The sequence below is a fragment of the Arvicola amphibius genome, chromosome 1, assembly GCF_903992535.2.
Source record: "Arvicola amphibius chromosome 1, mArvAmp1.2, whole genome shotgun sequence".
Taxonomy (NCBI): Eukaryota; Metazoa; Chordata; class Mammalia; order Rodentia; family Cricetidae; genus Arvicola; species Arvicola amphibius.
In genome coordinates, this window is record NC_052047.1 from 99,325,352 (window position 1) to 99,352,461 (window position 27,110).

Here is a 27,110-nt window from a genome sequence, read left to right on the forward strand (position 1 = left end):
TTTAGTTGTGTGTGTGTGTGAATGTTATTTCATGGGTCCTGGGATCTCAACTAAGGTCTTCGTGATTGGGCAGCAAGCACTCTTTTTTTTTTTTAATTTTTTAATGATTTATTTAACTTTATGTATATTGGTGTGAAGGTGTCAGATCCTGTGGAACTGCATTTTCAGACAGTTGTGAGCTGCTATGTGGGTGCTGGGAATTGAACCCGGGTCCTCTGGAAGAGCAGTCAGTGCTCTTAACCGCTGAGCCATCTCTCCAGCCCCACAGCAAGCACTCTTAACCACCAAGCTATCAACCTAGCCCCAAACGCATGCGTGTGCATGTGTGAGAGAGAATTCAAACTCAGAGATCCGCCTGCCTCTGCTTCCCGAGTGCTGGGATTAAAGGCGTGCGCCACCATGGCTTGGCCACCCCATGTTTTTGAAGTCCCTCCATGCTGGTGGCTGTATGATGCTTCAGTGTGTGATTGGACCTCATGCTCATGTCTGTCATCCATGCATGGATACTGGACCATTTTCCCATCTCTGTGAGCACTGCTTCCTATGTGGTGTGGCCAGTAGAACTGTGGTCCCCATGCATGTCAGTCTTGCTGATCTATACTGTGCATTCCCCATGTTCCGAGTGACGCCTGCCACTAACCTATCAGTCACAAGGTTCTAGTGTCTGCCAGGCCTGGCCTCCAACCCCAGTGACCTGTAGGATTCTTGGCTTTGCTGTCCCGTCTCTCTTTCCCTGTGACCCCTACCATGTGATGTGAAGGTCGAGAATGATGACAGGCTCTCTCTTGCTGGAGACAAGGGGCCTGAGCCCAGACTCTGCTTTAGAAATCATCCCGGCACAAGAAGAAGAAACACAGGAAGGAGAAGGAGGAGAGGCCACGAGACAAAAAGAAAGCCAAGAGGAAGCAGGCATCGCTGGTGGAGAATGGTGCAGCAGAGGAGGAGGAGCCCATCCCGGTGAGCATGCCTGCCACCCTGCCAACTCAACCTTAAAACCTGGGTTCTATTCGGAGAGATCCCACCAGAATCTCTGGAAGCCGTGCTGTGTGGTAGGAGCCGTGACCCAGCATCATCTGGTGGCTCTTGTCTTTATGAACGTGTCCCTAACCCTTGAGTTACCCGCGAACGGCAGGGCCCTGTCACACACAGCTGATGTTCTCTCTTCTTCCCCAGCCCATGTCCAGCTACTGCCTTCTGGCTGAGAATTCCTACATTAAAGTGGTAAGTGACACTGGGCTGCTTCAGGGCGGGGGCCATTGCTGGCGGAGCAGACCACCACACGAAGCCTTGCAGGGCTGGCAGCAGCAATCAGACTCCAAACTTAAGCAGTGGCTCAGGCATTGCCACCAGTGTAGGCCCACCATGGCCAGTGTGGCCAGGTCACCTGAGGACAGCGTTGCTAACAGAACAAAGAGTGCCCATGGCAACATATACATTGGGGCAGAGGCAGGAGAATTGTAAGATCAAGATCAACCAGGACTATATTGCAAGACTTTGTCTCAAGGACTCAAAAAGACAAGGGCTGGGGTGTAGCTTCATTAAGAGCTTGGTTTGAGGGTAGGGTCCTAGGGGCCACAGGCAGCTTCCACAGAAGTCACTGTCCTTGACCTTCACTGGGAGCTTACTCTCCTCAGCGGGTCCCTGGTGCTTGACCCTGCCCTTGCTCATGCAGACATACGACATCCAAGCCAGCCTACAGAAGGACAGCCAAGTGACTGTGTCAGTCATCCTGGAGAACCAGAGCAACAGCTTCTTGAAGAACATGGAGCTCAACGTGCTGGACTCGCTCAACACTAAGATGGCCCGGCCGGAGGGCTCCTCAGTGCATGATGGTGTGCCCGTTCCTTTCCAGCTGCCCCCTGGTGAGCCCACCCATTGACCCTAGGATTCGCAAAGCCAGCTCTGCTCTTTATGTTCTTGTTACCTGGGCTCCTGCACAAGGAATTTAACTAGAGCTCCTGGCGTCAGCCAAAGCCACAGGTCCCAAGCCACTTGCTGGGCTTTCCCTGGGACAAGGCTGGGATCTGGAGCCAGCAGCAGGAGCCCATTGTTTCTGTGACTCTGCAGAATCCTTGCCAGCTATGACGCTCTAGAGCCAGTGCTGACTCAGCCCCTGGGCCCCACTGAGTGCCTTGTCTCCCATCAGGTGTCTCCAATGAAGCCCAGTTTGTGTTCACCATTCAGAGCATTGTCATGGCCCAGAAGCTCAAAGGCACGCTGTCTTTCATTGCCAAGGTATTCACTGGGGCCCCAGGAACCATGGTCAGTGCTGAGGAGTCCACTCTACTCTGGGCTCTGGCTCCTTTGCCCTGCTCCAGTGGATGTCAGGCATCCCAGGAAAGGAAGTGCATGCCTGGAAAGCCACCCCACAGCTGCGGCTTCTCTTCCCACAGGACGACGAAGGGGCCACCCATGAGAAGTTAGACTTCCGGCTGCACTTCAGTTGTAGCTCCTACCTGATCACCACACCCTGCTACAGGTGTGTGCCTCCAGAAATACCTCCCAGGGCAGGAGGGCGCAGGAGCAGGGGTAGCAGCTGGGTGATATGGTGTGTGAGGTGGAGGTGACATGAGACTGCGCCACACAGTCGCCTTTGCCTCCTGACACAGCCTGCCGCTGTCCTGGGTGCTGGTTTCTCCTGGGCCCCATAGCATTGCAGAGGCCTCTCTGTCCCTAGACGACTGCCCTGTGTGCCACCTTCTGATGGTGTCACATAGCTCAGGCTATCTTGGAACTTGAAGCAGTCCTCCTGCCTCAGTTTTCCCATCGCTGGGGTGACAGGTCTAATACCCAGGCCCAGTCATCACCCTCCATTCTGTCCTCCCACAGCGATGCCTTTGCCAAGTTGCTGGAATCAGGAGACCTGAGCATGAACTCTATCAAAGTCGATGGCATTAGTATGTCTTTCCAGAACCTCCTGGCAAAGATCTGTTTCCACCACCATTTTTCTGGTAAACAATGTCACAGTGATAATCGGTTTCATCCCACAAGTGTTGCAGAAACCAACCCTACACTCCAGTCAGTCCCTTCCTGCTCAGGGCCTTGGCCTGCAGCCCTCAAGTGCCATCCCAGCATGGAATTTACAGCCCTGGAGAGGGCCTGATTCTCCCTTCTGTTGCAGTTGTGGAGCGAGTAGACTCCTGTGCCTCCATGTACAGCCGCTCCATCCAGGGCCACCATGTCTGCCTGCTGGTGAAGAAGGTGAGGCCATGGTAGCACCTGCTGCTCTGTGGCAGACCAGGGCAGTCTTCAGAGAGAGGCTGAGCCTCACTGTCCAGGGGTGCTTAGACCAGTTAGACCAGCGCCCCCTCCCCCAACTCTGTCCACCCCCACAGTTACACCAATCCCTCTCCCTGCTGTGCTAAAACCTACTGTTGGACTAGGTCCCCACCTGGTAAGCAAGGGCAAGAGGAAGGAAAGGCTTAGCATGGTCTTAGGCCCGTGACTGTGAGCAGTGTACTGTCCACCTGCCGTCCACACACTCTGGAGGCAGAGTTCCTCAGTTCTAGGCCAGTTGTGGCTACATAACTTCAGAAAACTAAAGTGAATGCTGGACAGTGGTGGTGCACACCTCTAATCCCAGCACTCAGGAGGCAGAGGCAGGTGGATCTCTGTGAGTTCGAGGCCAGCCTGGTCCACAAGAGCTAGTTCCAGGACAGGCTCCACTCCCCTCCCCCCCACCCCCCCCCCCAAAAAAAAAAAAAAAAAAAAAAAACTAAAGTGAGGCCTAGGTCCCAGATGAGGGGAGGAAGGGTTGGCATTTTCAGCCCTGGACCACCTCCCAGCATGGGCATGGGCAGTATATGCATATGCTGTCCCCTAGGGTGAGAGCTCCGTGTCAGTAGATGGGAAATGCAGTGATGCCACACTGCTCAGCAGCCTGCTGGAAGAGATGAAGACCACGCTGGCCCAGTGCTGAATGACAGAGTCCAGGATACCCAACAGACCACAGTCAGATGTGATGGGTCTTGCCTCTCCTTTCCTTTGTCATGTGTACTGTCCCCACACCCAGCATTAATTTAATGCCACCGGCCTCCACTGTGTGACTCTGAGGTCCTATGTTGCATCAACTTATTTTATTATCCTTTTTTATTCTGACCCGCACTCCTTTGGCAAGAAAGGCCATTCCAACCCTAGCCAGCAAGGGGCTTCCAGCTCCATTCCTTCAGCTTCAGCTTCTTGAAGACGACTGTAGAGACTCCAGGCTGGTGGGCCTCTGGGTTTCCAGCAAACAGTGGGACTGATGTGTCCACACTCTTCTGCCCCCATGCTGCCTCTGGAGGAACCTTTCCAGCTGCTGCTGTCCCCAAATATCCTGACTGGTGGTGTCTGTGGAGGTGAGCAGGCCAGCTATTACCACATTTCTTGCCAGTGTCTGTGTGGCCAGATGGATGAAGTGTGCTTGTGGGTCAGCTCAGCTGCTGACAGCAGGGACAGCCCTTTGATTTTCTTCTGTTCAACAGAATTCTGGTGGGATTCTGTTGAGGAGGTGGTCAGGGGATGCGTGCAGTCCATGCCCCTCAGTTTGTCACTACACATCACGGGTTTGTCTCTGTGCTGTGCCACAGCTGTGGAGGGCCGAGTGCCTTGCAATGGAAAGAGTGCGTCCTGGGAGCATTCGGTGCTTACCCAGCCATTCTGGGCAAGTTGAGGGACTCCAGCCTGGACACTCCCTATAGCTGGGTAGCTGGGCACAAGCTGAGCCTTCCTTGTTGGTGATGGTGGTCTACAGACATTCTGACTGTTCCTTTGAGGACTACTGTCACTTTAGCATGTAAAGTACTCTGTTACCGACCCCATGTGACCCTCCAGCTCTATGATGTTCCATGATTGATTTGCTGCCGACATTCCCGTGTGAAGAGAGATATATCACGCTGCTGATGATCGGTGTCACAATGACCCAATAAAGAGTCGCAAAACTTGTGTTTTGTGTGTTTTGTCCTCACAGTACCCGAGAGCAGTCCCCAGTGTACCATTCAGGCTCCTGGGGATCAGATGAGTTCCCTTGACCTCCACCTGTGGGAGCTGTCACCCACCTTTTTGTGTATGCGCTCTAAGTCCTGATGTGAGAGTGTGCATGCAGAGAAGACAGTGTTGTCTGCCCCATCACTCTCCGCTCACACAGCGCTGGGATTCAGACCCTGGCCCTTAGACTTGTGCAGCAAATGCTACTACGCACTGAACCATCTTGCCATTTCTCCTTTTTTAAAAAAAGAATTTAAAATTATGTAACCAGGCAGTGGTGGCACAGACCTTTGATCTCAGCTCTCGATCTCTGTGAATTCAAGGCCAGCCTGGTCTACAGACCAAGTGCCAAGACAGCCAGGGCTACACAGAGAAACCCTGTCTCAAAACAAAAACACAAAAACTAGGCGTCTGTGTAGCATGGGCACATCTTGTTTCCTGGCACTGCAGCTCCAGGTGGGTTGCATGCCATCCCACACTGAAATGCCAGGGCCCCTGCAAGTCAACCAGGACTCTTGACTGATGAGCCACATTGCCAGTCCCCAAAGGCTCCTTTCTTACTAAACTCATGAGGTTGTGAGGTGGAAACAGGATCTTGGGTTTTAAAAAACATTTGCTGCATCTCAGCTGCTAACTGCCACCTTGTATGGGGACAAACAAAGAAGTCAGCTTTGTCATCCAGCAGACAATGAGCCCTGTCAACAGCAGCTTAAATTCCAAACCCAGGCCTCTGAATAACACCACTCTCTACTGCTCCAAGCATCTTGCCAACCCTGCCCAGGACCCAGAAGCGATACTGTCAGCAGTCACTAAGTGTACAGAGTGACCACTGCTTGCGGTTGGTGACTGGCACGAGTGTGGCTTGAGCTCCCAACAAAACATCCAGTGTCCCTGCTCTGTGTCCTGGTCCTCCAGGAGGAAGGATGGGCTTTAGATGCTACCACTTGGTATTTCTTGTAAAATGCAGCCACCCAGCTAACCTGCAGCTGCTCCTAGGAGCAAAAAGGCGAGCAAAAAGACAAGGAAAGCGGGTAGAGGCAGAAGTACCTGAGTCTCCTGCATCAGTCATCTCCCAACCCAGACAGCTAACCCTACTCAGCCATTTCTCAGCCCAGACAGCCAGCTGGGCTCTGGTCACCTGCTGCCAGGTGCTCTGTGGAGTGTGGCCCACCTGTCCCTTCTGACCTGGGTCTTCCATGATGAAATCCCAAACAGTAATCTGGCCCAACTTTCACCCCACTGTGCATTCCACCCTGAGGCTGAGGTAATAGGTCAAGATGAGCTTGGGCTACAGACAGACTTTAATTTCAAAGCAGGGGAGGGGAAGGACTGGGCTCCATCAACACAAGCCAGGTTGCACACCTGTCATCGCAGCAATAAGGAAATGGAGGCAGGGAGAATGTAAGGGCTTCTACTATGTGGCACGCTCCAGGGCATACTGAAATACCTGAGATCCCATGTCAACAAGAACAGAACAGCCCCTCTGCAAATCTACCCATAGGAACTCAAAAGGACTGGAATAAAGTCAGAGTCCCTGGACCCTGAGGAAGATGCTGCAGGTGCCAGCCAAGCTGTTGGGTCCCTCCCTCTGCGTGAGTAGATCAGGACTCCACACCTACACATGTTCAGGAGAAGCCCATGCCTCCAGCTACGTCAAATACCCAGCCAGATCTGGCAGAAAAGAATTGTTCATCATAAGAAATGTCAGGACACTTTAATCAAAATATCTCTGGGGGCCCTGCCCAGGGGTCCCGCCATCCATACACAAGCCCATCTCCCTGCTTCCCCAGCCCCGGCCCAGCCTGGGCTCCATGGGGTGACCAGAGGCAGGTAGCAGCTGGCCTCTCCTGGAGGAACAGGCAACTGTTGTAGCTGAGTCCTGGCCCCCGCTAATACTGGGGCTGAGCAGCGCCATCAATGCTGGGTCAGACACTCAGAGGCATTTTCCAAAGTCAGGTTCACGAAGTGCTGCACTTCCAGACACCTTATACTTGGTGAAAGGCTTCAGGGGAGGAGGAAGAGGTGCCCTGAGCCCATTTGTCTGCTTATTCCCTCCTGCCTCCCTTCCCAGGCTGCTTTTCATGACCCATTAATATACTTCAAGCTGACCCTCTACTTGAGATCTCCTATCTCAGAGGCTTCCTAGAAGGCTGGGATTAATAGGTATGCACTACTAAATCCCTGTCTTTTTGTTCTGTTTTGCTTCCTGCCTGTTCTTAAGTCCTAAAGTGTTGGGGTTATCCACCCTCCCCAACACCCACAATGATAGGTCTTAATAGGATATGGGAGGATCTGTGGCAAAGAGGTCACTTGACTTTGGAGTCTGTTCTCCCCCCAGGCCACCTGCTGCTTTGTTGCCTTATTCCCTGGGTCACTCACAAGGCTGGGGTGGTTCTGCACATCCAAGGCGAGGCCATAAAGAAGGACAGCACAGTTCATGCAGTGGTCACACAGGGCGGTGTGATGGTGTGATTATATTCATCCAGTGTGCCCACAGGCACACAGCCCTGCCCAGAATGCCCTCCCACTGTCACTGACCCAAAGACTTCACCCGATCCCTGCACTCATCCCTCCCCTGTGGAAGGCCTGTCTTACCTCGTGCCTGTATCCTGACTGAAATAGAACAGGGCAGCGATTAGACCCTCCGGGTCTGCCATCAACTTGGTAACCCTAGACTTCATGAAGACCCTTCAGCCAGGATGGTCTGCCCCCTTCCTCCAGATGAGCTTTAGAGACCCTCAAGGGGGAGGGGGCAAAGTCCTCCTGGGTCTCTGTAAGCTTCAAAATCTCACCATAAGGTACATACACACTCTGTCTTGGATAAAACTGGAGATGGATTTAAACAGGAACTTACTTGTGCCAGGTATTTCTACAATGACAATTTGTTTGGAGTCAGGGGACCAAGTGGCCTCCCTTTGTGTCCCCCTCTCAAGGTTCTGGTGCCCAATAAACCCCAACTCACATGTAACTCAGAAGACCCTGTACAGCTGACTGCCACTGTGTTGATGACCTGGGGGAACACAAGGCTTGCTGGTGGGGTATTCCCAAAGCCCAGGACCCTAGGGCAGTGGGATAGGTGGCTAAGGCATACTTGCAGTAGTAACCAAAGCAGACAACACGTGAGTCTGTGCAGTTGACGCAGGAGATGGTCTCATACTGGAAGATGCCTGAAATACAGGAGAGGCAGCCACAGGCTCCCCTGGGTCCCCCAGCCTGGGCACCTGCCACTGTGGCTCTCAGTCTGGACCATGGTTCACTTACCACAGTGACGCTGACAGTCGATGCGGCCTGGAAGGGGGGGGGGCGGGACGACAACAGGACAGTGCCTTCTGACAAAGCCCAGAGCTCAAGACCTGTCCCTCAGCCCCACTTCTGTTTCTCTAGCCCAGGCTAGCCAGGCGTGGAGAAGATAGCCCAAGCTGACTTGGAACTTGTGGCAATCCTCTTGCCTCATTCCCTCATTCCAAATGCTGCGATTACAGGTATGTGCCATGTGTTTCATGGAAATGGGAAAGGGTCCTCTAGGAGGACTTCAGTGCAAGATAGAGCTAACCTATGGGAAGGATGGTTACTGCTCCAGGTGCTACCAGGAGACTAATATGGTAGATGTGAGGGGTGATGGGTGTGCTGGTGACCACTCCTGCAAAAGGGCCTCCTGCAGAGCTACTCCCTCCTGAACCCTGTTTCCAGCACCCCCAGCCCTTTAGTGCCTGTGGCCAGGGGCACTGTCCCCTCTGTGGAGCCCACTGCTCACTCTCTATGATGGCGTTCTGGATGAGGCGCACTTGCTCCCGAAAGATGGCCCGCAGCTCATTGGGGAAATACCCTGATGTGGGAGTCACAGCAGAGTGGTCAAGCTCAGGTGTCTGGTGATCCGCACCGGCCCTGCCTCAGTTTCCCTTCTTTACCTGGGAAGTACATCTTCCCCTGGTACAGCTGGTCCATCCTCTGGTACACGGCTCCTGCCACTTGATCCAGCTTCTCCCGGGCTGAGGGCGGGAGGGAGAGGAAGCAGATGAGCTGCCCTGCCCGGGGTCCCTGTCGCTCTTCTCCTGACCCTGGGATGGGCTCCGCCGCTCACTGATCTCGGCGGGAATGGCCAGGTGTAGTTCCTTCATCGTGTTCTGGCTCCACTCAGTGAGCAGCACTCCTGACACGGGGATGTCACCAACCCACCAGGACTTGAGGTTCACGTGGTGGCGGTAGAAGGAGAACTTCTTCGAGAAATTGGGGTCGCAGTGCAGGCAGCCCAGGGCCAGCGCCGCTGTCATGCCCAGGCACAGCAGCGACGCCATGAACTGGCCGGGCCGGTCGTGCCCATCCATCGGCGCCACCAGCGCCGCGCCGTCCAGCCGCGCCCCAACCAACGGCGCCGCCCGCGCCACGCCCCGTCACGCCGCACCAACCAACGGCGCGCGCTCTCTACCCCGGACGCGCCGTCTGGCCCTGCCTCCGGCTCTGGCCCCGCCCCACCACAGCTATAGCTCCGCCCATGAGCCAGGGCGTGTCCGAAGGATGGCTCCTCCCCTGCCGTCCCAGGGAGACTTCGGACCCAGACCTAGTTCCGCTCACGGGCCTGGTCGCGCGGCAGATGGTTTGGCTCCGCCTTAAGACTGGCCACGCCCCCGTTACCATTGGCAAGTAGTGATGCCAGTCAGCCTCCAGGTTCCACCCCCAGTTGGCTCCGCCTCTCCTGCAGCACCTCACGCATGCGCCACGGCCTGGAGCCAGTTCCAGCCCCCCGCAGTATTCCAGCCAATGAGCAGCGCCTGTCCTAGTCTCCGGGGCGCCGAGTGCCCGCCCTTCATACGGGGGCTCCTCGGGGACTCCGCCGCCACGCCTCCATCCGGGTTCCGTCCCTTTAAGGGAAGTAAATCCGGCCCGCGGGCGCGGCCAGGGTGGGGCGCGCGGCGTGTCCCTCCGCGGGCGTGTCCCTCTGCCCGCGCGGCCCGACACAGCGAGGCGGGAGTCGGCTCCAGACCGCGGCGGTCCTGAGGCGGCCAGGTAGGTGCTCGGAGGGCGCAGGCGATCGACGGGACCCCATCCCTCAGGATGACAGCGTCCAGAGACAGAAGCCCTGACTCAGAGGGGGCCCAGAGTGGGGACCTGCCTGTCAAAAGGAGGATCAGTAGGTTCCCCGGACGCTGCCCATCAGGATGGGGAAAGTTAGCGTCATGGGTCACAACCCCAGTTTTAATATTTGAAGTCTCAGGTAGCGCGGGCTGGCCTTCAGATGATTGATCGGATCCTTCTCACCTCCCGCCTGACTCATTTCTTTAAACCTATCACGTTTCTGACTAAAAATTCATTGAAGGCCTGAGGCTCTCTTGCTCAGGGGTGAAGTATTTGCCTTGTGTCTATAAAGCCCTGGGTACCATCCCCACTACCATCCCCCAACCCCCTCCCCCCCCCAAAAAAAGCCATTGAAAAGGGTGGACAAGCTAGTTCCAGGACAGCTGCTACACAGAAAAAAAAACCCGTCTCAAGAAAAAGAAAAAAAAAAGGAAAAAGAAAGAAAGAAAAGAAAAAAGAAAAAGAAGAGTGGACGGGGACAAGGGAGTTTAGAAAACAGATCACAGCAAGTTTAACTTCGGTGGCAGTTTCCTCTTTTTTTTTTTTTTGAAACATGGTCTCAGTATTCAGTCTGTGCTGTTCTGGAACTCGGAGATCTGCCTGCCTCTGCCTTCTGGATACTGGGATTAAAGGTGTGGGCCACTGCCTTTTCTTTCTCTCTCAAACCCCTCCTCCCTCCCTTCCCTAGGCCTACAGTCAAAGTAAAGGGTTGGTGTGGTGTGAAGTACGGCAAAGGTCCTTTTTACGTCTTCCAGAGCTCACCTGGATCCTTGGAAATTTTGGTTTCTGATTTGCTACCAGTATACAAAGTCGGGGGACTCGGGTGAACAGAGGATGGGGGACCCTGGGACAGTGCCTTCCTCACCTAGTCTCAGGTTCCTTCCATACCATCTCCAGTCTTTCCTGGAGATCATAAACTCTTAGAGGCTGCTGGTAGCCCTGTTCCTAGGCATCCATGAGGGGTGGAGCTTCCAGATGCAACCCAGGGACAGGAAGAACTCCCCTCTCAGGTCCACGCCTCCTTCAGCATGGAAGAACCCTGGGTAGTTTTGGAAGTGAGGGAGCTTCAGAGAAATGATAGCTGGGGACCGCAGGATGCAAAAGAGACCACAGACTTAACTGTTGACAAGGGCAAGACAGAAAAGCTTGGAGACACAGCTCTGAGAACTTTTGGAAGCCAGGTTTTAACCTCTCTTGTCCTATCGGGGCACACTTTATTAGAACTCATATGGAGTGGTGATAAAGCCTGAGCGCACCACCCCTGGCCGCCTGATCCACAGCAATTTCATTTAAGTTCAAGGACAGCCAGGGTAACTTAGTGAAACCTCATTTCAAAAAGAAAAAGGAGCCAGGGCAGGGGTGCACACTTTAATCCTGGTATTCTGGAGGCAGAGGCGGGGATTTCTGAGTTGGAGGCTAGCCTGGTCTACAACAACCAGGGCTACCAAGAGAAACACTGTCTCAAAAAACTGGGGTGTGGTCAGGAGGAGCCCCGCCCTTGGTCCCCTAGTGAGGGGCTAGGGGTGTGGTCAGGGTGGAGCCCCGCCTAGAATCCCCAGTAAGGGGCTGAGGGTGTGGTCAGGGTGGAGCCCCCCTAGAATCCCCAGTGAGGGGCTGAGGGTGTGGTCAGGGTGGAGCCCCCCTAGAATCCCCAGTGAGGGGCTGAGGGTGTGGTCAGGGTGGAGCCCCCCTAGAATCCCCAGTGAGGGGCTGAGGGTGTGGTCAGGGTGGAGCCCCCTAGAATCCCCAGTGAGGGGCTGGGGGCGTGGTCACAGTGGAGCCCTGCCTAGAGTCCCCTAGTAAGGGGGTTGGGGGCGTGGTCTGCAGCAAAATATTAGTTTAGAATATGCAAGGGTCTGGGTTCATCTCCAGTATTGGGGGAAAAGATGAGCATGGCCCCAATGTAGAATTAATGTTTCAATGTTAGGATGGTGTGAAACTGAAACAAACGACTTGAATTTCCTTTGCCTGGGACCAGTGACGTGGAATCGGCAGAGACCCAGTTAGATGTCAAGTCAGAATAACACTAGTTTGACAACACCACAGGGCACAACGTGACTGTCATGGTGTCATGAGCTTCGGACTCTGTGGGTGACACACCTTTTGACCTAGAAGATATACTTGTGCATTCAGTGTGTGTGAGCATGTGTGAACAGCACCTGCCTTCAGGCGCTCCAGGAAGTCAGAGTGGTCCCTTCTGCTGGAATTTGGGTCACAGGCAGGTTGAGCTGCCATGTGAGTGCCGGGAACTGAACCCCAACCCTCTGCAAGCACAGTAAGTGCTTGTTAGCTCAGAGCCATCTCTGCTGCTTTTTAAATTTTTATTTATGTTGAAACAGAATCTTGCTGTGTCTACACCCCAGCTGGTTTGTCCTTCCCTCAGTAGCCCAGGCCAGTATCAAACTCAGCAATTCTCCTGCCTCGGTCTCCCAAGAACTAGAACTGGAGGCGTGGATATATCCAGTTTATAATGGATTTATTGGGCAGAATCACATTATAAATCAGAACATCTGAATGTTATTCTTCATTTCATCTCATAGAGTTCTAGAGGTTTCCATGAAAATTATTCTATCAGCAAATAGAATCTTCTTTTGGGGATGGGTTGAGACGGAGTCTCCCTGTGTATTCCTGTGTTCTGGACTCCCTGTGTAGCCCAGGCTGGCCTTGAACTCAGAAACTGGCCTGCCTCTGCCTCCCAAGTTCTGAGATTGAAGGTGCACCTCCAACAGCTAGCATGTAATTACTGTTTTTAAACATGCTGCGTTGTTCAGCTTGGACCAGAACTCTCAATCCAGGATCCTCCTGCCTCAACCTCCTGTGTAGCTAGGAACAAAAGCTGCACACTAGACCTCAGGTATGATAAAGTTCACTGTAATTAGAGCAGAGCCTCTCACTAAATTACTATGACTGCCATGAACTTACTCTGTGGACCAGGCTGACCCTAACTCCCAGTCCTCGTGCCTCAGCTTCTTCAGTGCTGCCGTCACAGTAGAGTTTTAGTTCATGGCACAACTGACTGACTGTGAAGTGGGTTTGGACCCAGGTTGGCAGCTGTCCTTTGGGCTCATCTGGGGTCAGCCGTTGCTTTCTGTGTTGCCTCACTGGGGGAAGGAGCCTGGTGTCCTACCAGCTCTGCCCCAGGCTCCCAGCACTGAGGTCTGTGGCACTTGGAGTTTAATCATGGCTCTCTCCTCTAGTACAGCAATGGCAAGGGATCTTCTGTACGCACCTTAAAGAAATTTATGTCTGTCTGTCTGTCTGTCTTATTGTCTGTCTATCTATCTGCCATCATCTATCTATTATCTATCAATCATCTATCCATCTATGTATCATCTGTCTGTCTGTCTGTCTATCTAGTGAGGGAGGAGTCTGGTCTTCTACCATGTGGGTTCCTGTGGAACTCAGTTTCTCAGACTGTGGCAAGTGCCTCCACGCACAGAGCCAGCTCACTGGCCCCTGCTTTATTTTTTCTCTCCAGCTCCATGTTGAAACCCAAGTCACCCTGTTACTCTCCTCTCAGGAAGCTCGCAAACTGCCACTTCAAAACCCAGGCATGGTGGGGCAAGCCTGGCAGCCTAGGTAAAGGCAGGAAGGTTAGGTTCAAGGCCAGCCTGGGCTGCATGAGACCTGATGCCAGTTCAGATCCTCAGCTTGTAGCCTCGTGATTTTCACTAGGTGGGATGGCCCAGCTCACATGTAGCTTTCCTACATGACCTCCATACTCTGAAAGTTCCTGGGGGCATCTCTGTAGCCAGTGTCCCATGCTGTGGAAATCCCCTCCACTTGGAAATTGGGGTTTCACCGAGAGAAGTTCCCGGGAATCCCCAGCAGTTGGAAATAGATGTGGCTTTCCGAGAATGCCTGACTTCAAATGTCTTAGCCAAAAAGGGCAAAGCCTGTTCAAGCAGGAGCAATCAGTTTATGCACCTTTGGCTACACAGTGAGTTTGAGTCCAGCCTGGGCTACATGAGACCTTGTCTTTTAAAAAAGGGAGAAGAAAAAAGGAATTGTTTGGAGACAGAAGGGATGGCCCAGCAGTTAGGAGGGCATGTGCTCTGCCACGAGCTGCGGCTCTGTGGTTCCATCACAATGAGGTTTGGAAATAGTGCCATAGTGAGCAGAACGCAAACCCAAGGCGGTCTGTCTCGTTTTGTCTTTGCTGGGGTACTGGGTTTGAACCTGACCACTGAGCCACCCTCCTAGCTCTGAAATGACCTTCTATGTGGAGGTGGCCTTGACACTGCTTTGTTCTCAGATTCTGGGCTACGCACTGAGCAAGCACATGGGACCGCCTCAGGCCCTGTCACCAAGGCAGTGGCAGGATGTGGAAACCTCTGGAAGGAAGTGGGTGACCCTGGGCTCCTGAGCCCTGCACCCTGGCCTGGGAGGGGTCAGAGCCTTGTTGCCTAGCACACTGTTTTCTTGTTTTCAGGAAGGGAGGAAGAGGAGCCTGTGGGTGCTGGGGTAGGAGAGCAGGTCCTTCTATAAGGTTCTGAGTGACTGTCATGTCTTCTTCATCAGTAGGACAGCCTAGAGAAGAGGACCCTGGGGTGCTAGCATCCAGTTCTGAGCAGGTGTTGGAAGTCCACTAAGAGGACCAGAGAGGAGACGCCCAGACGGTACCTGGGACTGTGCGGGGAGGAGTGTGACGGGCTGTGGCCAGCCTAGGTCTCTGTGCTGGAGGAAGTGTGTTTCCAACAGAAAGCAGTTCATCTTGACAGGGACTCTATCCATCCCCAGATTTTCTAGAAAATCCTCCCTTGAAAAAAAAAAAGAATTTTAAGAGGACACAGAGCCCGCAGTGGTGGCGCACGCCTTTAATCCTAGCACTCTGGAGGCAGAGGCAGGCAGATCTCTGAGTTTGAAGCCAGCCTGGTCTACAGAGCCAGTGCCAGGACAGGCTTGCAGGCTCGATAGCTACAGCGAAACCCTGTCTCAGAAGGAGATAAACATACATGTGGTGGGGCTATGAAGACCTTCTGCCTTCTAGAACAATCCTGTGGACTGCAGTAGACACTCAGAAAGTGTAGGGAAAGCTCACAGCAAATTGGCATGAGCTGAGCAGGAGGATGGAGAGTTCAGGGTCAGTCCAGGCAACTTATGACCATTTTGAGAATAAAACCTAAGAACCAGACAGATGAGAGAAGCTCTCAGAATCTTGTTAGTCTAGGCCTCCAGAGGCCTTCTGAGAGGACTGTCCCTTCCGAAAGTCCCTTTAGGCCAAACCCAGAGCTGGTGTCACACAGAGGCAGGCAGAGTGGGGAGGCCCCAGAGGACCCTTCATGCCTTCCCATGGTGGCCCCAGCTCCTGCTTCCCCCAGCTTAGTAGCAGCATTAGAGGGAATCCCCAGAATTGTCCCCAGGGAAACCCTGAGGCAGACAGAGACAGCCACCAGCAAGTGATGGCTGGCCCAGCTCCCCACAGGCGATGCATGACCCCTGAGTCTGGCCCCAGCTACAGCCACTGTACCTACTGACTCTGGTAAACTGAGGCTTGTCCAGGTAGCATGTGTGGTGCATTTGGATGGCAGACTGTACAGCTGTGGGCAGGCAGGCTGCGGGTGATGCTGGGTAGGCAAGGGTGGCAGTGGAGGGGTGTGGGCACCCCTGCCTTCTTGACTGCACTCGGAATGGGCCCTGTGCTGCCAGGGGAGGCGAGGAGCACCACCAAGGATCTGCACTGGGGAGGGGAGAGGTGATTTGACCGGGAACTCAGGGCCAACCTGGGCTAAGCAAGGCCCTGTTGGCAGAAATACACCAAAGAACTGGTGACTGCTTCTCTTAATTCCATGCCCCACCACCGGCCCCAGGCTGCACCTGCCTGAGAGAGGGGCCTGAGCTAGGAGGGCAGAGACCCAGCCCTGGAGCCTGCAGCAGTAGATTCCTGAAGTATGTGTGCGCTCGGCTTCTGACATCTCCGCTGCACATCCCACTGTCACTGCACAGTCCTCCCGGAGACTTCCCACCTGAAGAGTCTGTGGGGCAGGGAATGGCTGCCTCCAGGGGACCCTGGGTCAGGTGGGAGAGGCAGCACTCTGTGCAGTGGGTGAGGTACCAAGGATGCTTCTCCACACCCTGCATATGCCATGATGTTCCACAGAGAAGCACTGGCCCAGTGGCCACTGAGACAGAAGAGCTTCAGGGGAGCTGTCTGGATGGAGCCTAGTCAGGTGTGAACCAGCAAGTGCTGACGCTGAGGTGGGGTGGGGACGCCGGGGACAGATGCTGTGAGGAAGTTTGGGCCCATCTGGTGTCCAGTCTCCTGCCTCCAGGACACTGCTGACCTGAGTAGTGTCCCTGGTGACCCCCACACGGGCTCACCATTGGATGCCCTGTCAACCTCTACTTTGTTTTTAATTTATGATTTTGAGGTGGTCTCACTATGGAGAATAGGCTGACCCCAAATTCATTATGTTTCCTTGGCTGGCCTAAAACTCATTGTGTAGATCAGGCTGGCTTTGAATTCACAGAGATCAACCTACCTTTGCCCCAGAATGCTGGGATCAAAGATGTGTGCCACCATGGGAAGCCCTTGTTTTGTTTCTTATGTCAGGGTCTCATGTAGCCCAGGTCTGAAACTAGCATAGGGTAATTTCAAATTCCTGATTCTCCTGCCTCCACCTCCTATGTCCTGAGACGATGGGCATGAACCACCACACGGGGTTATAACCTCTTGTCTACCTTTCTCCATAGCTATGCTCCTCTGAAGGCAGCTGCTGAGTGGGGGCGTTGACATAGCGTGATAGTTCTGGGGAACTAACCTCGGTTTCTTCCTTTTTGGGGTCCAGAGCAATTTTGTTGACATCCTAATTTGTGTGCCCTGTGTCTCATTCACAGGTTTAAGACATAAAAGGCAGGATTAAGTACAAGCTAAGTTGTACAGCCACCACCTCTAATTCCAGAAGATTCCATCACCCTGTGAACTATGATGTTCCTTCCCGGCCCCCACAAGTTCACTCCTGCCTCTAACTTGGCCTAGTGAGGACATTTGCTGTCGTGGAGTCCCTCACTGTGGCCCTTTCTGTCTGGTCCCACCACGCTCAGGTGCACTTCAGAACTGTCCTGTGCATGGTTCATTGGTCCTCCAGGCTCCATATCTGCTGTCCGTCTGTAGGCCCCAGGCTGTTTGTCCTGCTGTGCTTGCTGTGCGGCCATGATGCCCTTGTCTGCGTGTGGGTGTGACTTCAGTTCTGTGCACTGAGGGTTGATGACCCTGGCATTCTAGCACTAAGGAAGTGGAGGCTCAAAGAGGCCAGTCTGGGCTACATGAGACACTGTCTCCAAAAAAACCATACAAGTTATTTACTGTGAGTTAGGTAGGGCTGCCTGTCTTGGGTGGGGCCATCCCACACCACGTGTCACTCCCCACCCCCACAGCTTCCCCTTTTGTCTGCAACTGTCTCTTCAGTTCCCCAGTGTCTTTGTTTCATTTCATGACTGCACCTCAATTATCCTTCCGGTATTACCTGGCCCGTCTCAGGGAGCAGAGTACAGTAGGTCACCCCTAGTGCAAGCTGAGGAAAAAACCTCCTGACTTGTGTGAAGTCCTAGGTTCGTCCCCAAACGTGGAAGAAAAGATTTGATCCTTGGCTGCCCAGCTAATCCTGCGTGACCTTATGTTGAGGCTCTTCCTCACAGGTCACACAGGTCCTGGAACTCTGAGGACCAGATGTCTCTGTCGCCTTCAGCTCCCCCGGGCTTCCTGAAGAAGCGTCAGAGCAGTGTCTGACCTGGGGGGGGGGGTCACAGGTTCCTCTGAGGGCATTGTTTTGTGTCATGTGACCATTTGTCCCCAAGGAACCTGCCCCTTTTGGTGAAACTGTTTTCTGCCAAAAGTCTGCAAGCCCAGCCTTTGTTTCTTAGAGTGGACATTTCAGAACTATAATTGCTTTCACAGTTTCCAAGTCCTGCCTTGGCCTCCTGGGATGGCAGGCCCAGCGGGTGCCTAGTCCTAATTCCATCCTCTTCTGTTTCAGGCCTCTGGATGACCACAGCATTCCTCTGTGGTCTCTGCTAAGCCTTCTGAGACACAAGTGCCACCAAGATGTCCAACCCATTTCTGAAGCAAGTGTTGAACAAGGACAAAACATTCCGGCCCAAGCGCAAGTTCGAGCCTGGAACACAGCGCTTTGAGCTCCACAAGCGTGCACAGGCGTCGCTGAACGCAGGACTGGACCTGCGGCTGGCGGTGCAGCTGCCACCAGGTGAGGACCTCAATGACTGGGTGGCTGTACATGTGGTGGACTTCTTCAACCGCGTCAACCTCATCTACGGCACCATCAGTGACGGCTGCACCGAGCAGTCGTGCCCGGTTATGTCCGGGGGCCCCAAGTATGAGTACCGCTGGCAGGACGAGCAGCGCTTCCGGAAGCCCACGGCGCTCTCCGCACCCCGCTACATGGACCTGCTTATGGACTGGATTGAGGTGCAGATCAACAATGAGGACATCTTCCCCACCAATGTCGGTGAGTCAAGGCTACACCCCTGTCTGCTCACACCCGTGAGGGGCCCAGCCACTCCAGGGCCCCTGTCTGCTCTGAGCGCAGCACTGAGCAGAAAGGGCCAGACGGGCTAAGCTGGCTTTGCAGTTTGCATGTGAATACTACTATTTCGTGTGCATGTCTGTGTGTACCACACAACATGCTGGGGCCCGTGGAGGTCAGCACAGGCTTTCGGCCACCTGGGCTGGAGTTCCAGGTGCTTCTGAGCTCTGTGGGCTGTTGGGAACTGGTCCAGGCTCCTCTGCACGTGCCTTTAACCACTGGGCCATCTCTCTAGGCCTGCATGATGATGCTGATGGTGATAATGATTGATTGATTGATTGATTAATTAATTAATTTATTTATGTGGGTTTTTTTTTAATTTTTATTTATTTATTTATTTATTTATTTATTTATTTATTATGTATACAATATTCAGTCTGCGTGTATGCCTGAAGGCCAGAAGAGGGCACCAGACCTCATTACAGATGGTTGTGAGCCATCATGTGGTTGCTGGGAATTGAACTCGGGACCTCTGGAAGAGCAGGCAATGCTCTTACCCTCTGAGCCATCTCTCCAGCCCTTTATGTGGGTTTTTTTTTTTTTTTTTTTTTTTTTTTGGTTTTTCGAGACAGGGTTTCTCTGTGGCTTTAGAACCTGTCCTGGAACTAGCTCTTGTAGACCAGGCTGGTCTCGAACTCACAGAGATCCGCCTGCCTCTGCCTCCCGAGTGCTGGGATTAAAGGCGTGCGCCACCACCGCCCGGCTTTATGTGGGTTTTTTAAGACAGGGTTTCTCTGTAGCTTTGGGGCCTGTCCTGGAACTAGCTCTTGTAGACCAGGCTGGCCTCAAACTCACAGAGATCCACCTGCCTCTGCCTCCTGAGTTTCTGGGCGCCACCACCGCCCAGCTGCATGATGATTTTTATTTGTTTGCTTTTGGTTTCTAGAGACAGGGTCTCACTGTATAGCCCTGGCTGTCCTAGAACTCACTCTGTAGTCCTGGCTAGCCTCAAACTCAGAGAGATCCTCCTGCCTCTGCCCCAAGTCCCGCACCACAAATGCAGTGCCTTATGGTTTTTCTGGAATGTGTGTGCATGGTCATGCGTTTGTGGGTACATGCAGGTGTTTGGGTGCACGCACACTAGGAGGCCAAAGGCCTCCTTGGGTGTCATCAGAGAAACCATATACCTTCTTAGAAACAGCATCTCTCAGTGGCCTGCCATTTACCAGTTCGGCTAGAAGACAGAGTTGGCTGCAGGGTAGCTTCTCAGTAAGGCTTCGAGTTCATGTTACCATGGTCCTCATTTTCACACACATTCTGCCCACTCAGGCCTCAGGGTTTTCTTTGTTTAGACAAGAGCTTCTGTAGCTTAAGTTGGTCTTGAATTTAGTATGTAGCTGAGGCTAGCCTTGAACTTAGGATGTAGCTGAGGCTGGCCTTTGATTCCTACCTCAGATTTCCTAGTCCTGAGGGTTTTTTTTTTTTTTTTTTGGTTTTTCTTTTTTTTTTTTTTTAATATTTTTTTTTTTTTTGTGTATACAGTATTCTGTCTGCGTGTATGTGCCCGCAGGCCAGAAGAGGGCACCAGACCTCATTACAGATGGTTGTGAGCCACCACGTGGTTGCTGGGAATCGATCTCAGGACCTTAGGAAGAGCAGTCAGCTCTCTTAACCTCTGAGCCATCTCTCTAGCCCCCATTTTTTTGGTTTTTCGAGACAGGGTTTCCCTGTATTTCTAGAGCCTGTCCTGGAACTAGCTCTTGTAGACCAGGCTGGCCTCGAACTCAGAGATCCGCCTGCCTCTGCCTCCCGAGTGCTGGGATTAAAGGCGTGCGCCACCACCGCCCGGCCTAGTCCTGAGGTTTTTTATTCATGTTTTATCGATCGTTATGTGTTTTAATTTATTTTTATTTATTTATTTTGAGATATAGTCTCACTGTGTAGCACTGGCTGGCTTCAAACTCCATAGATCATCCTGCCCTCCATCCATCTGGAGTGTGTGGTTAATAAGAGGGCCGGGGCGTGGTGGCCTCAGAGGCCCTAGCCTCTCCCTTGCTGAGTGTGTCTCCCAGTGCTGTGACTTAAACCACATGCTGGCCACAATTGGAGGTGCTGACCCGTTGTTCCCACAGGAGGCCAGAGGCTCAGGAGTTCAAGGGTTGTCCTTGAATCTAGTGTATCCAGTTAGAGGCATCTCAGACTCCCAAGATAACAGCAGCAGTAGAAAAATAATGAACCGCCGGGCGGTGGTGGCGCACGCCTTTAATCCCAGCACTCGGGAGGCAGAGGCAGGCGGATCTCTGAGTTCGAGGCCAGCCTGGTCTACAAGGGCTAGTTCCAGGACAGGCTCTAAAAAAAGCTGCAGAGAAACCCTGTCTAGAAAAACCAAAAAAAAAAAAAGAACCAAAACCCAGCGAAAGTGCAGTGCTACTCCATGGCCCTGACACCTATAGTCTGGGCGTGGCGGGACAAGTCCCTGTGGGAGCACGTGGCCCACACAGCCTTGATCCCTTGGCTCTAGGCCCCTTCCTCCCTCCTCAGAGCTGGCAGCAGCTCTCAATCCTCCTGCCTCTCTCTGAGGATTCTGTGGTAACACTTCAGCTCCAGATGCTCCAAGATGATCCCAACTGAAGGTCCTCACCTACAGGCTCCCTTCTGTTCCTGGAGGGACCTGCTCCAAACTTTGGGGACCAGGATATAGTCATCCATGGAGCCTCGTTACTGAGCCCAGGTCTGAAGGGCTAAGAGCTATGGCACTGCCCATGTCTTCACTCTCTAGAGCCTCAGCCTGCCGCCTGCTGTATAGCCCTGGCGGGGACACCTGCTGGCTTGGCTCATCCTGGGACACTCATAAAGTCATGCATTCATGTGCTGTGTGATCCGTGTCCTCAGGAGTGAGGCTGTGGCAAGCTAGCAGCTGCTGAACCTGAAGAAATTTTCTGGGGCTTTGAAAAGAGCAGAACAAGGTGGTCAGAGTGGACCAGGGCTCTCATCACCAGGCGTAGAGCAGACAATTGCCCACGGAGGCTGACTCTTGGCTTGGCAGGAAATTGGTCCCTGGGATGGGAGCATTTGCTGTGTGCCCTCAAGCATGCGCCTTGTCATCTTTGAGCCTCCCCCATTCTCACCTCTGTGGCTCAAGGTGGAGTGCGTCTCAGGCTAGACCACCTGGACCGAGGTTCCAGGCCAGCTGGTCCTGAGTGGTCTCCTTCCTGGTTCCTCCGCCCACCTCCAGGCACACCGTTCCCTAAGAACTTCCTGCAGGCGGTGCGCAAGATCCTGTCGCGGCTGTTCCGCGTGTTCGTGCACGTGTACATCCACCACTTTGACCGCATAGCGCAGATGGGCTCCGAGGCGCATGTCAACACCTGCTACAAACACTTCTACTACTTTGTCACTGAGTTCAACCTCATCGACCCCAAGGAGCTGGAGCCCCTGGTGAGCTCAAGGGTGGGGTCCACAGCAGAGGTCTCCCTGGCAGTCTGCCCCACGTGCCTGCCTCAGAACAAAAGCCCCCAATTTCCTAGTTCCCCACACCAGGGAGGTTGCCACTTGGTCATCCCATCCAGTGTGGCTCCCATGGGATGTAGACCAGACCATGGTGGAAAGGCTTCTGCCTGCAAGGCCCCAAACATCCCTGGAATTTCCGGGCAGCAGCTCCCCATGACAGACGACCTATGCTCCCACCCGTGCTGATTGATTGATTGATTTTGGCTTGGTTTTGGGGGTTTTGTTTGTTCATTTATGTGTTTCCATGTACAAACATGTATGTAGAGGTCCCAGGACAAACTGGGCGTCTGTTTTGCTCCTCCATCCTGTGGTAATGGGGCTCACTCCAGTCGTTAGGCTGGACAGCGAGCTCGTTTATCCCACAGCCGTTCTCAGCCCCACAACCTGCTTCTGTAGTTGTTTGTTTTCAGACAGAAGCTCATGTAGCCTCAACTGGCCCTGAGCTCCAATCCTCCTGCCTCCATCTACTGGATGCTGGGGTGACAGGCATCCCCACAGCTCCTGGAGCTTCCGCATGGAGGCTTGTCCTCTTCCCGCTGCCAACTTTTTATTAAGTTGTATTGATCCTGGCCCACTTGCCAGGCATCAGGTGACTTAAATCACAGCCCATGTCTATGTGCCCCCAAATCAGAGGCACAAGGGAGCAGTCCCCACCCCACACACTGTCCAGGTTCTTGCATGGGTTTTTTTGTGTGAAGCCTTGCTCCTCTCTGTCCCCGGTGTGTGCCTCACATGCCTCCTGCCTGTCTCCATAGAAGGAGATGACCTCACGGATGTGCCACTGAGGCCACCTGGCCGCCAAGACTCAGAAGACAGCTTGGGAGCCCCTGTCAGCTTTGTTCAGCCTGGGTCTCAGGAGCGTCACCCCAAATGCCACTATCAGAGGAGCAGAGGGACTCTGGCTCCGCCCTCCATCCCTGAGTGTGCTGGACTTGAAATCTGTAATACTGTATCCTCTCAGCCACTGGGCTCACACCATGTCTGTGCCACAGCCTCTGGCAGGATCTGGAGTCATTGCCAACTACCCCCTTGTCCCGTCTCCATGCCTGTCCAGCCTTGCCCCGTGGCCTTAGTATGTGTGGCCACAGCTCTGTCCCCTTCTTCCTAGCCTGGAAGGGGAGGTGGCATCCAGTCTCCTGTTCAGAGCCACATGCTGTGTGGTGACCACGTGGATGCCCAGCTGCCACACATCTAGAGATGTAATAATGAGCCATGTCCTCCTGCCCAGCTCTGCCCTCTGCTTGTACTTCTGGACATCACACATTGCCAGAACTTTCCACTCATTCTGCCTGGCCCTTCTGAATGGCACCCTCTCCAACCCCCCACCCTCGGGCATGATTCCCAGTATGGAGTGTTCTGAGGCGCCTTTGTGGGACCAGGAGGGTACAGGTGCTGCATGCAGCGATCTCAGAGCTCTGGAGGCAGATGTAGGAGGATTGCCGCAAATTCAAGGCCCCTCTGGCCTCCACACTGAGAATCAGGCCTTTCAGGGTCTCATAACAAAATTGTCTTTAACACACACACACACACACAAAACAAACAAACAAAAAAAAACACTTTAAAGGAAGCCAGGTGGTGGTGGTGCATACGTTTAATCCCAGCACTTGGGAGGCAGAGGCAGGTGGATCTCTGTGAGTTTGAGACCAGCCTGGTCTACAAGAGCTAGTTCCAGGACAGCCAGAGATATTACACAGAGAAACCCTGTTTCAAACAAACAAACAAAAAGGTGTGACCCCCAACCCCCATGTGAAAGCCAGGTGTGGTGACATTTGTCATCCCAGCCTCGGTCATATCCTCCAGCTTCTACATCCCAAGTGTGCAGATTAAAAAGGATGTCAGACACAGCACCCAGTCCACTCAGAAATATTTGTGTTTTGTTTCATTTTTTGAGAAAGGGTCTCAGACTATCTCTGGCAGACCTGGGACTTGTTACATAGCCTAGACTGGCCTCAGACTCCCAGATCCACCTACCTCTGCCTCTGCAGCGCTGGGATTCAAGACATGCCCTTCTGGAGATCTTAGAGAAAAAGTTTAGACTGTTTCTAGTGGCTGCCCTCTTGGGTGCAGTGCCCAGTCCAATCAGAATCCAGGAATGAATTTTCACATTGTTTCCAGCATCTGCTGAGGTCAGCAGTTCCTAGGGGGTTGCAACAGGGGCATTCCTTCAGTGGCAGCCTGTTGTGACCCAAGGGGCCACATGACCAAACTTCCACAGACTCCCCTCTACCATGCCATGGAGGACATAACAGGGTGTGACTGTCCGCAGCTCCAGTCTTTGACCCTCTGGCCTTTCCCTTGAGACCTGTGCACTGTGAAGACCCCAGGGGATTCTGGTTATTTTCCCAATTCTGGGAGGCTGTCACTGAACCAAATGAGCACAGTTAGCAAGATGTCAATGCCTGAGCCCTTCGAAGCCTGATGCCGCAGTCCTGGAAGGACCCAAGGACCAGCCCTCAAGGCTTGACTGAATGTATCTCCCACCAGCAAAACTGGGCCACTGTGCCAAATCCCAGCAGCCCACACACCAGCCCGGGGAGGGGTCCATACTGCCTCATCCATCCCACCTCATTCAAGCCTAAGAATAAAGCAGTCATCTTGACACTCTGAGCAGCTGGCTGCTGTTTGTGTCCACTCCCACCCTGAAAGAGGGACTGGCAATGAGCTTTGGTAACTGCCTGTTAGAGCCTAAAGGGCCCAGGGAGCCCAGGGTCACAATGTGTAGCTGAAATTTTGTTTTCTTTTGAGATGGGGGTTTTCCTATTGTGTAACTGTCCATGATGTGTGTTGTGTTCCACTGAGCTTGTGGAGTCAGGACAGCTCTGGAGTCTTTCTCCCTTCTACCCCATCATGACCCCCAGACCCTCACGGGGCAGAGCGTGTGTGTGTGTGTGTGTGTGTGTGTGTGTGTGTGTGTTCCTTCTAGGCGGGGCTCTACCTTGACACGCCCCCACCCCCCTCACTGGGGATTCTAGGCGGGGCTCCACCTCGCTGGGGGTTTTTTTGTATTCCGTGGGTTTTTTTTTTTTTTTTTTTGGTGGTTTTGAGACAGGGTTTCTCTGTAGCTCTGGCTGTCCTGGAATGCCTTCTGTAGACCAGGCTGGCCTTTAACTTACAGATCACCTGCTTCAGGATCCACTCCTGTGGAAGGCATGCAGTTTTGACAACCCTCTGAGTTTCATTCCGTGTATGTATTATGGTTGTAGATGCTGGTGGTCTGAAACAAGATTCCTAACTTCCAATTCATGACGACCCTCCTCCTCTGCGCCCTCCAAAGCATCGTGTGCCCTGCTGGAGGCATCTGAGTGTGGGTTGCAGAAAGCCTGGGTTACCCTCTAGGTGTTGGCGCAATACCTCTTCTCGTCCCTAGAGGGCGCTGCGGACTAAGGCCGAGAGAGGCTGTTGGAGCCACGTGAGGCCCCTGAATGTTCCTCAGCTTCCTCCTGCTTCAACTCAGTAAGGCTTCCCAAGGCATGCTGCTTCTCCCGAGGTCCCAGGTTTTGTAGATCTTCATTTGGGGCATTTCCTGTCGTGGCGTCCTGTACTGTGTGACCTTTTCTGTCTGGTTTTGTCGCTGAGCACCATGTCTTCGGTGTTCCTCCACACTCCTTCTCTGGAATAATACCCCGGCTGTGGCAAGGTACACCTGATCTGCTCTCATGGGCTGGAGTGCTGGCCTTGGCATGCATTGTCTATCCAGTACAGATGTGTTAGGGGACCTTCTGTTGGCCCAGTGACTACCCTAGGCACATGGCCTATGTTCCTAGATACTTCTTTGACCACTCCCGTTCACCCTGGGACCTTCACATGGACACTGTCCCCAACACCAACATCAGTCTTCCCCAGCACCTGCTTGCCTATCTGAAGACACAGAATCAGGCTTGGTCACCTCCATGTCCCCCCACAGACCCCACAAGGCATCCTTAGTCCTTTAGGTTATCTTGAACGTCTGTGTGTAGTCAGGTCCCAGTGACACTGTGGCTGTGGCAGGGGCAGCTGGCCTAGATCCCCAGAGGCGTCCTGCTGTGCTAGGCCCTCTGCTTCTCCTGAGACAGCCCTGTGTCCACGGCTAGCCAGGTATTGTAATCCACCATAAGTTCCCTGTCCCCTCTGAAGGGCTGCAGATGAGATGGATCACTAAGAAGGTGAAATGGAGCCGGGCGCAGTGTTTCTACCGTCAGTCTCCAGAACTTTCTGTTTCCTCACTGACACTCTGTCCCTATCTGACTCACTCCCTCCTTTCCTCAGCTCCCACCATCCCACTTCCCCTCTCCATGGATGGCTCTGCCACCTCCAGGGACCTCTGGAAGTGGACCCTGTGCTATGCTTGTGTGCGTGTATACATGCATGCGTGCGTGTGTGCCTTCTGTGTCTGGGGCATGCTAATGAGCATCGTGTTCTGCAGGTCCCTGCATCTGAGAACATGTCAGGTGACCTTGTCTACTTTTTTCTTGATTACTTGGGACTTTCATGTCATGCACCCAGGTCCTCACTCCTCACTCTGACCTGTGATCTCTGTCCACCACACACATATACACACACACAAACATGCACACATATGCACACACATACATAGACACAATACACTCATATATACACATACATACATTCACACGCACATAACAGAAAAAGGCCACTTTGTGTTGTCCATATACACATTGGATCATGGTCAGACTCTTAGTGGCCAAGGAAAGGTAGGTGTGTCTTTCTCCTCCTGCACCCACCCGCCACCACCCCACTAGAAGCCATCAACTATGGAGAGGCACACAGGGATAACACGTCCCTGCACCCATGCCATGGCATCAAGGGGCGGGGCCAACTCAGGAGGGCCCATGGATATCTCCATGGCTTTAGTGAGTGTTAATACTGCCATGGAAGTCAACATGGCCCCTGGCTGTGTCAGGATCCACTCATAGGCTTCAGTGGCTGCACTGTTGCTTCAACATGGCCTTGGCTGGCTAGCCATGCCACTCATATCCAGAAGGCCCCCTTGAATGGGGTGGTGGTGGCACACACCTTTAATCCCAGCACTCTGGAGGCAGGCAGATCTCTTGAGTTCGAGGCCAACCTGGTCTACAGAGT

General features: G+C 53.4%; 3 protein-coding genes across 13 annotated transcripts in view; 2 read left to right on the top strand and 1 right to left on the bottom strand.

Moving 5' to 3' along the window:
• The window catches only part of Ap3d1 (adaptor related protein complex 3 subunit delta 1), a 35,800-nt gene extending 31,642 nt beyond the window's left edge, over positions 1–4,158 (top strand). Inside the window, exons 24-31 of one of the 2 annotated variants that reach the window (XM_038331172.1) lie at positions 826–957; positions 1,174–1,221; positions 1,673–1,862; positions 2,147–2,235; positions 2,394–2,479; positions 2,830–2,951; positions 3,122–3,201; positions 3,824–4,158. In XM_038331172.1, coding sequence (XP_038187100.1) covers positions 826–957; positions 1,174–1,221; positions 1,673–1,862; positions 2,147–2,235; positions 2,394–2,479; positions 2,830–2,951; positions 3,122–3,201; positions 3,824–3,919 — 843 coding nt within the window. In that variant the 3' untranslated portion in view covers positions 3,920–4,158. Of the gene's footprint in view, positions 1–825; positions 958–1,173; positions 1,222–1,672; positions 1,863–2,067; positions 2,236–2,393; positions 2,480–2,829; positions 2,952–3,121; positions 3,202–3,823 lie in introns of those variants that run through there. The other variant, XM_038331182.1, reaches the window with a different exon arrangement.
• Positions 4,159–6,664: 2,506 nt separating this feature from the next.
• On the bottom strand, positions 6,665–9,323 carry Izumo4 (IZUMO family member 4). Of its 8 annotated transcripts, none has more exons than XR_005285882.2 (10): positions 9,047–9,323; positions 8,874–8,954; positions 8,720–8,791; positions 8,227–8,253; positions 8,057–8,132; positions 7,928–7,975; positions 7,820–7,834; positions 7,561–7,743; positions 7,345–7,359; positions 6,665–6,967 (listed from the first exon to the last, which is right to left on the bottom strand). XR_005285882.2 is itself a non-coding variant. In XM_038334346.2 (10 exons), exons 1-10 carry the CDS (start codon positions 9,288–9,290, stop codon positions 6,880–6,882), a joined length of 684 nt encoding a protein of 227 aa, XP_038190274.1. In that variant the 5' UTR covers positions 9,291–9,323; the 3' UTR covers positions 6,665–6,879. The 8 variants fall into 8 exon arrangements, 5 of the variants coding, with proteins under 5 accessions (XP_038190274.1, XP_038190297.1, XP_038190289.1 ...); XM_038334346.2 differs by having other exon boundaries at positions 7,561–7,578; XR_005285883.2 differs by lacking the exon at positions 7,345–7,359.
• Positions 9,324–9,676: 353 nt separating this feature from the next.
• On the top strand, positions 9,677–23,314 carry Mob3a (MOB kinase activator 3A). Of its 3 annotated transcripts, none has more exons than XM_038337456.2 (5): positions 9,677–9,969; positions 14,560–14,657; positions 18,015–18,503; positions 21,757–21,959; positions 22,787–23,314. In XM_038337456.2, the coding sequence occupies exons 3-5, from the start codon at positions 18,083–18,085 to the stop codon at positions 22,814–22,816; spliced, it is 654 nt and encodes a 217-aa protein (XP_038193384.1). In that variant the 5' UTR covers positions 9,677–9,969; positions 14,560–14,657; positions 18,015–18,082; the 3' UTR covers positions 22,817–23,314. The 3 variants fall into 3 exon arrangements, with proteins under 3 accessions (XP_038193384.1, XP_038193391.1, XP_038193378.1); XM_038337463.2 differs by having other exon boundaries at positions 14,563–14,657; XM_038337450.2 differs by lacking the exon at positions 14,560–14,657 and having other exon boundaries at positions 9,678–9,969.
• The last annotated feature ends 3,796 nt before the right edge of the window (positions 23,315–27,110 follow it).